This window comes from Enhydra lutris, unplaced genomic scaffold (genome assembly GCF_002288905.1).
Source record: "Enhydra lutris kenyoni isolate GAN:26980312 unplaced genomic scaffold, ASM228890v2 scaffoldscaffold29, whole genome shotgun sequence".
NCBI lineage: Eukaryota > Metazoa > Chordata > Mammalia > Carnivora > Mustelidae > Enhydra > Enhydra lutris.
This window is the reverse complement of record NW_019154113.1, coordinates 2,438,871-2,451,082: the sequence shown is the minus strand read 5'-3', so window position 1 is coordinate 2,451,082 and position 12,212 is coordinate 2,438,871. Positions and strand designations below refer to the sequence as shown.

The 12,212-nt window shown below is 44.1% G+C and overlaps 1 protein-coding gene across 3 annotated transcripts in view; it reads right to left on the bottom strand.

Moving 5' to 3' along the window:
* The window catches only part of LOC111152689 (myotubularin related protein 10), a 52,313-nt gene extending 43,988 nt beyond the window's left edge, over window positions 1-8,325 (bottom strand). For 2 of the 3 annotated variants that reach the window (XM_022511259.1, XM_022511260.1), the window contains exons 1-2: window positions 8,034-8,145; window positions 7,381-7,441 (exon numbers count right to left, since the gene is read on the bottom strand). In XM_022511259.1, the coding sequence (XP_022366967.1) occupies window positions 7,381-7,441; window positions 8,034-8,093 (121 nt within the window). In that variant the 5' untranslated portion in view covers window positions 8,094-8,145. Of the gene's footprint in view, window positions 1-7,380; window positions 7,442-8,033 lie in introns of all 3 variants that reach the window. The other variant, XM_022511258.1, reaches the window with a different exon arrangement.
* Between the last annotated feature and the right edge of the window lie 3,887 nt (window positions 8,326-12,212).

Genomic DNA, 12,212 nt, shown 5'->3' with positions numbered 1-12,212 from the left:
CCCCACACCCTCCAGCCCTGGCTCTAGGCCTTCCAGATGACAGCTCGCAATCAGCCCTGGTGAGAGGATTTTCACCACCAAGCACTTCCCAGCACACCACTGGAGGGACGCCACGGGGAGGTCTCATGGAAGATAAAGGAGGAAATTTGTTTCACTGTGGGGTAAGCAAAAAGCACCCCATAAAAAGCTATCTAAATCAGATGATGGGTCAAGAGTTTGTACTACAACCTGGAAAGGGATCAAGAAATCATCAAAATTTCTCTTCACAAGACCCTTCCACCCATAAAAATAAATAAGAAAGGAAATATAATTAAAATTAATTAATCTTCAAAAATGGTAGAGCTAAGGTTTTTAACTTTCAGAGAACCAAAAAATCAGTCATATCTCTCATAATACCTTCCACATTTAGGAAGTCAATACATTTAGAAAGTCAATACATGCCTCATGAATAAAAATAAATTTTTCCATAATACATTTTAGCTTAAGAAATAGTTTAAGACAGGGGCACCTGGGTGGCTCGGTGGGTTAGGCCTCTGCCTTCAGCTCAGGTCATGATCCCAGGGTCCTGGGATCAAGCCCCGCATCGGGCTCTCTGCTCAGCGGTGAGCCTGCTTCCTCCTCTCTCTCTGTCTGTCTCTCTGCCTACTTGTGATCTCTGTCTTTCAAATAAATAAATAAAATCTTTAAAAAAAAAAAAAATAAAAATAAAAAATAAAAAAAAATAAAAATAGTTTAAGACAAAGCCACACTGTATACAGTGGCTAATTAACCTACAGAATGTGTTTAAGCCAATACAGAGTTCAGTGTATGGCTTTACATACGGTGACTGGCTGTCTGCAACTTTGAGCATTAATACAAGGATGGTCACAGGCAAAGCGGGACCAGTTGTCACCCTCGCTGTACATAAATACAGGAATTAAAGTAGCCTAAAAATTACTAAGGGACGCTGAATCTATATGGAAGACAAACACAAAACGTCCGATGCCATCATGGGTACTAAGGGTCCAATTTTGCAGATGATACTATACAGAAGAGCATGAGATCAAGGAGCATGTCCAGTAAGTGCCACCTACAACGTGGGCTGAAGGAGAGTTAGAAGTGCAGACCCTGGGAAAAAACCAGAAGGAAATCCTGAAGGCAGAAGAGGACAGAGATAGAACATGGGATGACAACAGTGACAAAGGCCTAAATGAGGAATCAGGCATTTGGGAGAGAGAAAGGAACTAGCCTGACTGAGGCAATTATCAACGCTGGGAAACAGTGCAGAGGTCAGCAAGGTGGAGTGCTGGCAAATCACAGGGGTTACAGAATTAGATTTTTATACTGGGTAAGCAGGATTTTACTCATGCAAGTTCATGGAGAGATTCTGAGCAGGAGCCAAGGTACAGAGAGACTGATGGTCAGAAGTGAGGAAGCGAGTAATGAAATTCTGGCCCAAGGTCCTGTAGCGGCAGTCTGAGGAGGACCGCTCTGAAGGCTCCACAGGTGGGGGACAAACATAATAGTTACGTGCTTCGCCATTCCAAAATGGAGTTACAGGTCCTTCCGGGCTTTCAAAAGCAACATATCTCTGAAGCAAGATACTACCAAAAAATCAGGCTACAATCATCTCTAAGGCCGATCTACAAAAAGGTATTAAAAAACAACACAAAACAGGGGCGCCTGGGTGGCTCAGTGGGTTCAGCCTCTGCCTTCAGCTCGGGTCATGATCTCAGGGTCCTGGGATCGAGTCCCACATCGGGCTCTCTGCTCAGCGGGGAGCCTGCTTCCTCCTCTCTCTCCATCTGCCTCTCTGACTATTTGTGATCTCTGTCTGTCAAATAAATAAATGAAATCTTTAAAAGAAAAAAAAAACACAAAACATAAAACACCCAAAAGAGAAGTGTTTTATTCTCTTTTGAGGTACAACACTGAGGGGGACTTGTGAAGGTAGATATCTACCTTCAAGGGACTTACTGTGCAAGCAAGGAAATAAGAGTTACAGTGAGGCAGAAAACAAGAATAGTGCATAAATGGTCTAAACAGTGAATATGTAAAAAAAATAAACAAGACATCTACCCAACAATGGCTATTTTCATTTTCCAGATGGCCCAGGGTCGTATGCTTTCCTGATCCGATTACAAAAGACTCTGACAATGAGTGCATTCATTATCGATTTAACAGTTAATCTTGATGCTGAAAGAGCTGCTGGCATTACAGATGGGAAGGGGGAAAGAGCTGAGCTGACTCGGCCTTAGCACAGTGGCCCAGGCTCGGCAGGCACTCAAGATGCAGAGCAGAAGTCATTTCCTGACGCCTCCCCAACCTCAAATCTTGCTTCAGTGACCTTCCTCTGAGCCCTCACAACTGCTCTCCTGAAGCATTTTCCCCAATGAACTGAAACCGTCTAAGGGCAGGACCCCAACCTTTTTAGCTTTTTACGCCACATGCACTGGAAACCTGTGGAACAATTAACTCCTTACTATTAGCCGCAGTGCTTCAAGCCATCCCTCCCTCCCACCTCACAGATTCTTAACAAGATCCCATCCCAGAGTTAGAAGAGAGAAAAGGCCAACAAGCCCACTTACTGCAAAGCTCACCACCTCGTGACAAAGCAGCTGGCATTCCACCAGCCTCTGCTTTGGCACAGCCAGTGACAGGAAGTCCCCTGCCTCCCAAGGCAGTCCGTTTTTCTGGCAGCTTAAATTGAAAGTTGCTCCTCAAGTTGGGGCAAAATCTGTCACTGCTGTGGAAAGGGCACAGCTAAGGACAGAGCTCTTTTTACCCAACTAGAGAACTTCTAGGCCAACATCCAATCCACCCTCTCTCCAGTTCCAAAGCATAAATTTGTACCCTAATGTCCCCAGTGCAGTCAGGTAGGCCCTGCTGCTTCGTGGTTAAAGGCACAGCCTGGGAGCTGGGCTCAGAATTCCAGCTCTGCCATACAGGGAAAGTGACTTAGCATGTGCAACTACAGTCCTCTCATCTGGCTCACGAAGACAAACGGGTGCCTCCCTGAGACAGCTGTTATGAGGAGTAACCTGAAAGCTATGTGTTAGTTAGGGATTTTAGTTGAAAAGAGTCAGAAGTGTACCTGGAGCCAGCTAAGCAAAAAGAAATCTGGCTTTTGTGTTGGCTGGACTTCAAGCAAAATGGAGCCCAGCAGCTTGAATGCCTTCACAAGTCCCCCTCAGTGTTGTACCTCTGCCTCTCTCTAAAACATGGGACTTCACTCTTTGGAGCAGGTTTTCTGGAACTATGGCCACTGGCAGAACTACCAAAAAGGATCTCTTCCCTTAGTACCGATCTGAAAATAACAGAGCCCCAGCTGTGTGCATTCTCGCAGTCTGGGGTGGGTTATTATCCTTGCTGGCCACACTAGAACCCAAGGCAGTGTGGGGATGGGGAAGTCTGATGTGTCAAAGGAGAGAGGGTATATTTTTCAGAAGACAGTGAAACAATTCCTAGGGAGATAAAATTACTGATGTTCTCTGTATAAGTGCTCATTAAATTGTATCTCTGAGGGGCGCCTGGGTGGCTTAGTCGGTTGAGTGGCTGCCTTCGGCTCAGGTCATGATCCCAGGGTGCTGGGATCGAGCCCTGCATCGGGCTCTCTGCTCAGCGGGAACCCTGCTTCCCCCCTCTCTCTCTGCCTGCCTCTCTGCCTACTTGCGATCTCTGTCAAATAAATAAATAAAATCTTTATAAGAAAAAAAAAATGTACCTATGAGGGGCACCTGGGTGGGTCGGTCGGTTAAGAACCTGACTCTTGGTTTCAGCTCAAGTCATGATCTCAGGATCTTGGGATCCAGCCCCACCCTGGGCTCTGTGCTCTGTGCTCAGTGCAGAGTCGCTTGGGATTCTCTCTCCCTCTCCCTCTCCTCCTCCCACTTGTGCTCTCTCTCCTCTCTCTAAAATAAATAAATAAATCTTTAAAAAAAATCCTATCTATGATATTAGAAAAACCTCATCAAGTGGTTTCTAACCCAGATTCCACAAATCAGATATACCACAAAAACAATTCGTGCAACCAACATATAGAGTTCTTAACCTTTTATTTTGCTAACTTCTTTAAAGCCATAGTTACTATCACCATCATTTAACAGAGAACATATCTATACCAAGGAAACCGGAAGGACAAAATCTCAGAAATACAGGACAATCGTTTAAATCAACTCAGCTCTATGGGGAAAAGCTGCATTTTTTCTTAATTTTCTTAGTTTGACCAAGGGCTGTTAAAAACTTCGTCCAGATCTGACGCCAGCCAGACCCTGGGAAAGAGTGATATAGGTCGCTAACTTCTACGTTGTCCACAGGCTTTGCTGTGATCCAGGCACACTACTCCTCCAGCACTTTTATTCATCTAGCACAGAGCCAGGCCCCCAGCTCAGGTGCTCAACTGCTTCACCAGTCCAACAGCTATCTGAAAAAGATATGAGCATAGTCTGGGGTGCATGGGTGGCTTAGTTGGTTAAGTGACCCGTACCTGATTTTGGCTCAGGTCATGATCTCAGGATTCTGAGATCGAGCCCCACATTAGGCTCTGTGCTGGGTGTGGAGCCTGCCTAAGATTCTCTCTCTCTCTCACCTCCTGTACCCTCCCCTCCAAAATATATGAATATAGTCCGGCAGTTTTTGCCCTTAATAAATATATGCTGAAACACACATGCACGCACACATGTATTTAAAAATTCAAAGTCTCTGGGGGGCGCCTGGGTGGCTCAGTGGGTTGGGCCTCTGCCTTCGGCTCATGTCATGATCTCAGGGGCCTGGGACTGAGCATGTGGGCATGGCTATGGTAACAATTCAAGCTGGTGTTCTAGGGGTTCTTTCATTTAGTCATCATTCAATCAGCAGCTCAGTGCACCACACTAGACATCAAGGCCAAAAGCTGAATTAGGTACAGTCTCTAAGGAAGTTCAAGAACCATGCAAATTGAAAATTACTAACATAAAGCACAATCAAAATTAAATTGCCAGTTTCTTCTATTTTCTTCACTTAATAAAAGATGGAGATCATTTTAAATTTAGCCTTGTTAAGTTCCGAAGGAACACACAGTAACTGCACACAATTCATTTCGTGTCTAATTTTCATCTGTTTGTAAAAGTTCAAACTTTGGGCAACTACAGTAGGATATCCTTGAACCTAAGGCTCTATGCCAAAGGATAACATGCAATATTATATCTCTAAACAATTACTTCTTGTTCCGTGTGACTGTGTAAAGCCACAGGTGACTTGGCCAAGTTTCCTTGTGGTTTCTGACTATAAGGAAGGCAAGAACTGTATTATTAAGCCCTCTTAGTAAAAAAAAACCCTAACCTAGCCCAGGTCTTTAGATCACCAATGCCTCAGTTACTTTCCAGCTGTCTTCCAGATTTCACAGGTCAAGGAGTAGGATGCAAGCCAAAGGAGTAATGGAGGTTCTAGTGGTAGTCAGACAGGTAGGCGGCTCAAGTGGGGGGGAAGCAGGAAACAGAGACCAAAAGAGGTGGCCAGACAGAAAGAAACTGGGGAATGTATGGGAAGGCCAAGATGAGAGAGTAAGAACAGAAGGGGTGAGGAAGGAAGGCAGAAGACACACTCATCTAGGACTGGCTAAATGTTCTGTAGGAAACAGGTTAGCTGCAAACACATATCAGAATATCTAGATTCAGCTGCCCCTTCTAGGACACATAAACCACTTAAAGGCAGGAAATGAGTTTATATCTTCCCCCAGAAAACTGTGACTTTTTAGTAGAAACTAAGTTTTTAGTTAATTCTACAGAAGGGATAATCCTTCAGTGTTAAGTTCTTCCTGCTCATCAATATTCAATAACACTTTCTTAAGCATATCTTAAATATAAAAGTCAATCCTAAAAAATCAAGCACTATCATTTATATCTAAGACCTGTTGTTTATTAATGCCAAATCATCATATCAGAAGAGGGAAATCAAGGCCTAAGAACAGGGCCTATTCAGAAAAAAGTAAAGGAAGCCAAAGTTAATAGCTCACAGGCCCTCACTCATTTAAGATGAGTACTGTTTCCCACAGCTGACTTTTAAATGCCTGGAGTGACTAAGGCTAAAACAGAGCACACCGGGGGAGCAAAGGTTACTTATTAATTCTATTGTTCACTCTCAGGAAAAGTACAAAGGATTATTTAGTACATACTGGTTGGATAAAAAGCATTAACTAAATAAAGGCCAAATATTTATAACTAAGTCCCATAATAAAGTCGAAAACAATTTTTAAGAGTTAGCATCTATAATATTGAACCATAGGTTGACTGCAGTATGTTTGTTCCCACTTAACATTTAAAATTTCAAAGCACAAAATTTAAAGTTTCCATATCTGTTCAGGTATTGCTTATAAGTTTTAATCATTTTACTAGATTTAGCATTAAGTAATGACTAAGATTTTTAAATGTTGACAGTAGCCACACAAATGGGTATTTGATTAGATTTCAGGTTTAAAACAGGCTTTCCTAAGTATCCAGCTACTCCCCACAAGAATCATATTAAACAACTAAATTTTCCATTTATTATTCAATTGTCATACAATTCAAAATACCAATTAAATGATATTTTATATGCTTTAAAACTTCAATCGCCAATTCCTATCTCCACGTCTTAAGGTGTTCCAAGGTAACTTTTGTTCTAAACCAGTGCCTCTCCACTGGGAGATTTTGCTCCCAGAGGCAAAAGAGAAAAGTAAGTTTTGGCAACATCTGGAGACATTCTGGTGGTCACAACTAGGAGGTGGAGAAGGGGTGCCACTGGCATCTGGTGGGTAGAGGCCAGGGATACTGCTAAACATCCTATAATGCATGGGACGGTCCCTATTACAAAGAATTATCAGTCCCCAAATGTCAATAGAGCCTCTGTTGAGAAACTCCATTCTAAACTGAAACAAGTAAATTTGCAAACACAGCTGACACCTTCCAAAAAAAAAAAAAAATTGCAAAGTTAAGTAATTCAAAGTTCACTAAGTTTTGTTATTGGCATAAAGACCCGAACATAATAAAAGTTGCTTTTCACACGATTAAAACGATGACTTATTAATCATTAATGCATGAAGTTGCAGACATGAAGAGCAAAGAGTACTCTCACTACCTAGCCAAGTAATGACTGCTTTAAAAATGAACATTTCAGGAAATAAAAAAAGAAATGAGGTAGTGATATTCTTGACAGCTCTCTAGAGTGCTTACATTTTCAAGGACAAACACCAAATTCAGAACTACTTTTTGTTGCTGTTGTTTAGTTCTAACAAGTTTTTCTGTCATCTCAGTCATTAGATTTTTAACAGGATAAAGCTTAACATAAATAAATACAAGGGAGAAGTTAACCACATGGTACTAGTTGGGAGAATCATCTTGGACCAAAAGACTTTACTGAAGTATCTGTTGAAACTCTGATGTTTACCTGGCAAAAGGACTGGCTCCAGTTTTTTAATCTTCGGTTCTGAATTTATCTTATCGTCAGTCTGAAATACATTAGCAAAATAAATCAAGATCAAAACTTTTCCTCCCCCGTGAGATACTAAAGCAATTTTTGTTTTCTAAGTGATGACACATGCAACAGACACACATTTCCCCCGCCCCCCCTTAAAATCTTTCACATGTTTTACCAGATCTCTTCAAGATCTGTTCATTATCAATTGCGAATCCGACAAAACCATTAAAACTGCTGTGCCGCTTCCAGGTGTTCACATTTATGACAGATAGGTAACGTCTTCCACCAGATGCTCAGAAGCGATGCGATCATGCTGGCGGCCACAGTGCGGACAACTGCCAGACGAAGAACTAAATAAATCCGACTCCAAACACTCCCTTGAGTCTCATCACCCGGCAAACTACGGATCACAGGTCTCCGAGCGGAGAATGGCTGCGGCGAAGAAGTTTTACAAGTTTCCACCGAGCCAGTGGGGGCTCCCGAGCAGGCGCGTTCCCCGGCGTCGGGGCTCCGGCAATCGCGCGGCTGGGAACAGGGAGACCGGGGGAGTCTCCCGGGGGTCGGCCCGGCAGCTCCCAGGAAGCGCCAAGGAGAGGGTCGCTCGCGGGGTGGGGGTTGTTTACCTGGGGCGGCGGCAGGAGGTAGGACCTGAAGGTGGGTCTGGGAGGCTTGAGGGAGAACATGGTGTCGCCGCCTTTTCGCTCTGGCCGGGTCGCAACCCGGGACCCGCCGCCGGTCAGCGGTAGTGCCGACGCCTCCCGACGCCCGGGGGTTCAGGGTTCCCGGTACGGCCGCCCAGGCCCCGTCTGCGGCCAGCCGGGCCGGGCGGACTGACGGGCTGGGACACGGCGGAGCGCCCGCCCGAGCTGGGAGGAGCCGGGGCAAAATCGGGTCGACTGGGGCGCCGGAGCCCATCCCCGGAAGGGGCCCGGCGCCCCGCCCCGAGAGACGGTGCGTGCGGGCGGGCGGCCGGCCGCTCCCGGCCTCTAGGCTGCGCTGGTGCCGGAACGCCAAGTCTTGCACCGCTCGCCTGCTGCCGGGACTTCAGCGAAGGCGCGGGGGGGAGCGGGGCTCGGCAGCCATCTTGAGAGCGCCGGCGCGTCTACGGTGGCCCGCAGGGGTCACGACGGCCCACGGGGACCTACGGGGGCCCGCGGGGGTCATGGCGGAGGCTGGAGAGGGTCGGCGACCTTGGCACAGAGCCCTCTCTTTCTTTCTTTTTTTTTTTTTTTTAAAGATTTTTTATTTTATTTATTTGTCAGAGAGAGAGAGAGCGAGCACAGGCAGACAGAGTGGCAGGCAGAGGCAGAGGGAGAAGCAGGCTCCCCACAGAACAAGGAGCCCGATGTGGGACTCGATCCCAGGACGCCGGATCACTCTCTTTCTAGGCTGCTCCTTGCTGTCTTTTCCTGGAACAGCTCCCTGGACTGCTGTTCGTTTGTTACCCAGCTCGCGCGATCATTGTGGTTTTAAGTCGTCCGGAGGAGCCCGGGGCGTTGGGGAAGGGGGCTCTGGTGTCCCGGACTCAGTCCCGCGGTGCATCCAGCGCGTGAGGTACCCGAACTGGGAAAGTGGACCGGTGCTACCGACAGTGGCCACGATCAAACGTCCAGCGCGGTCTGTACCGCATGTGATAAAGCTCCCTTAAAGGTCCATGGTTGGGGGAGATTTTCTTCCATCATCCCGTCTGTTGTGTTTGCGCAAAGCTTTGGGGCTAGGACGTCCTACCAGCTGAGCGGACTGCTGATTTCCAGGGGATGCCCCTGCCTGGCGGCTACTGGCACATGACACTGGCGGGCAATCCAGACACCTCAACTTAGGTTATTAACTTTTACCCTCCTTATAAAAATTGAATGTGGAAAAAGATATTAAGCAAGTTACCTTCCTTTCTTTTCTTGCCCATCCTCTCAGGTGAAGAAACTAGGGAGCAGAAAAATGATCAAAAGCCCAGTGAGAGTGAGGCACTATCAGTGTGGGGGCCTTCAATAGGCCGTGGACCAAATAGTCCACCATGAATTGCAAAGAACAGATGAATTTCAGCATATCGAGCACAGGGCATTTCTTAACTCTAAACTGGAGCAGCCTTTGGTGGAGAGGGGCTAGTGATGTATCATTTTGGTAAACCTGTTAGTTGAGACTTGATTCTTGTTTGGCTTTGAAGAGTAAAACCCTAATCTAGCGTTTTATAACTAACGTCACAAGGAAGCTGCAATGTAGTCATATGAATCACAATCATACCGACAAGTGTTGCTAGTTGAAACATTAAACAATTTTAAGATTCAAAAGTTTGCTTTTTCTCTGAAAATAATTTATCCCGGATTCAGAACCCTACTGATCTTTATGGTTAATTTGTTTGGGTAACACATGATTTCATTTGCTCAGGAACCACAAATGTACTTTAAAATGTTAGTCCACGTGGTTATAGGTGTTAAAAACACTTGCGCACATGCATTTCTTAAACTTTTATGAATAGTCTGTGACTTTTCTTCCTTAAATGGATTAAAAAAAAAAAAAAAAAACACTCCTGCAAAAAAAGATCAGATTTGTGATTACCAGAGGCAAGGGTAGGGAGGGGGAATTGGAGGCAGGCAGTCAAAAGGTACAAACTTCTGGTTACAAGATACATACATTAGGGATTTAATGTATAGCATGATGTAATGTGTAGTTAATACAGCTGTATGATAGGAAAGCTGTTAAGAGTAAATCCTATGATTTCTCATCACTAGAAAAAAAGTTTTTTCTTTGTTTGCTTTCTCTTTATTGTATCTCTAAATTGATAAATGCTATCTACACTTATTGCAGTAATCATTTCCCAGTATATGTAAGTCAAACCATTATGCTGTACACCTTAAACTTATACAGAGATATATGTCAATTATATCTCAGAACTGAGGGAAAAATGGCTTTTTTCCCATAAATACTCTTCAAGTGATATATGGGCTTTTCTTTATACTTAAATGATTTTGTGATTTGGTTATGTTGGTTTTCTTAGAATCTACAACTCTTTAAGATTTGGCCTTAAAATTGAAAAGGAGAAAAACTTTGATTTCCAGATTTGTTACTAACCTAACCCTAAATTTTGTGACCTTTTCAGAAACCTAACTGTATTAGTCCACTTGGGCTTCCATAACAAAATATTACAGACTCTGTGCTTAAACAACAGAAATTTATTTCTCACAGTTCTAGAGGGTGGGAAATCCAAGATCAAGGTACAGACCAGACAGGTTTCTGCTAAGAGCTCTTTGACTTGCTTGCCAAGGGTGGCTGTGTTTTCATAGGCCCGAAGGTGGGAGAAGGAGAGAGGAAGAGAGAGAGAGAGAGACAATGAGCACATGTGCTCTGGTATCTCTTCTTTTAAGGGTACTGATCCTGTTGCATCAGGATCCCACCCTTAATAATCTATCTCACTTATGCCTAATTACCTCCTAAAGCTCCTGTCTCTAAATGTAGTCAATTGGGGGTCAGGGCTTCGACATATGAATTTGGGGGGATACAGTGCAGTCCAAAGCACCACTTTTGTAGCCTCTATTCAGCCCTGACCTCCTTGATACTTTGACTACCCCCTTCTTTTGGCTCTAATGCCACCATTTTGTTCTCTTATTTTTCTCACTCTGTTCCATTATTGGTTTTATCGTGGCAGATAGTGGTATTCCCTACAGATCACTTCCTTTTCTCGATGAAAAAGAAAAAGTGCAAACATTTCTTGAATACCTGTTAGGTGCTAGGTAGTTTATATATTCATTCAGTTATCAAATTTGTATCGAGTGCTACCTTTGTGCTAAAAACAAAACAAAACAAAAAACTGTTCAGGTTGCCAGGACGACAAAGTTCCTACTTTTCATGGCATTATGGGTAGAACAATACATAAAAAAATGAATATATAACATGTCATGGTAATAAGAACCATGAAAAAAAATAAAAGATGGGAAGAGGATGAGAGTTCTATTTTGTGATGGGAGGTGAGGTGTGGTCATGGAAGACCTTTCTGATAAGATGACATTTAAGCAGAGACCAAATAAGTGAGGGAGAGGGCCAAGTGGAAATCAGAGGGAAAAGCTTAGGAACAGAGTAGATAGCAGTGCACATGCCCTGAGTTGAGAGCCTGCCTGGTGTGTTTGAGGCCAGTGCAGCTGATGCTAAACCACTGGGAGAGGAAGTCAGAGAGAATGACCGGGCCAGATCTCGGAGGGCCTGAAAGTTGAGAAAAGCTTTTGCAGTATTTTGAGCTGAGAGTGATGTGATCTGGCTGATATTTTAAAATCACTCCTACTGCTGTAGAAGTACAGCATGGTAGAAGCCCAGAGAATAGTTGGGAGCTACTAGAATGGTCCACATAAAAGAAGGTAATGGTAAAAACAGTAGAAAAGGTAAAACATGGTTACGCATACTGCCTACAAAACTATGCCATTTTCTGGTTGTGTGGACTGTTAAGATGACAATTAAGTAATTTTAAAAGTCTGTTTCTTTGGGGGAGATTCTGGGAAAATTACAGCAGCAGCATTATTGTTTGGTCTCCACATAAAAATAGACAAAGCAATTCTAAAGCAAAATCAAAATCCATAGATGACATCTACAGCAAGTCTAAGTGAAATGGTAACCCCATGATCTCCAGCACCAGCAAGTGAGAACAAAGCAGTGGCAGTCACAAGATTTTTATTGTATCAGCAAAGGGAATCAGCGAGACATCTGGAAAATTCCAAAATAGCCAGAAGGTATTCACTGGAGGTCCTGGCCAGTCAAGTTGAGAAGAGCAGCGGAAATAGGAACGGGAGTTTGCTGTCTCCAAGATGATGGGAGTATGA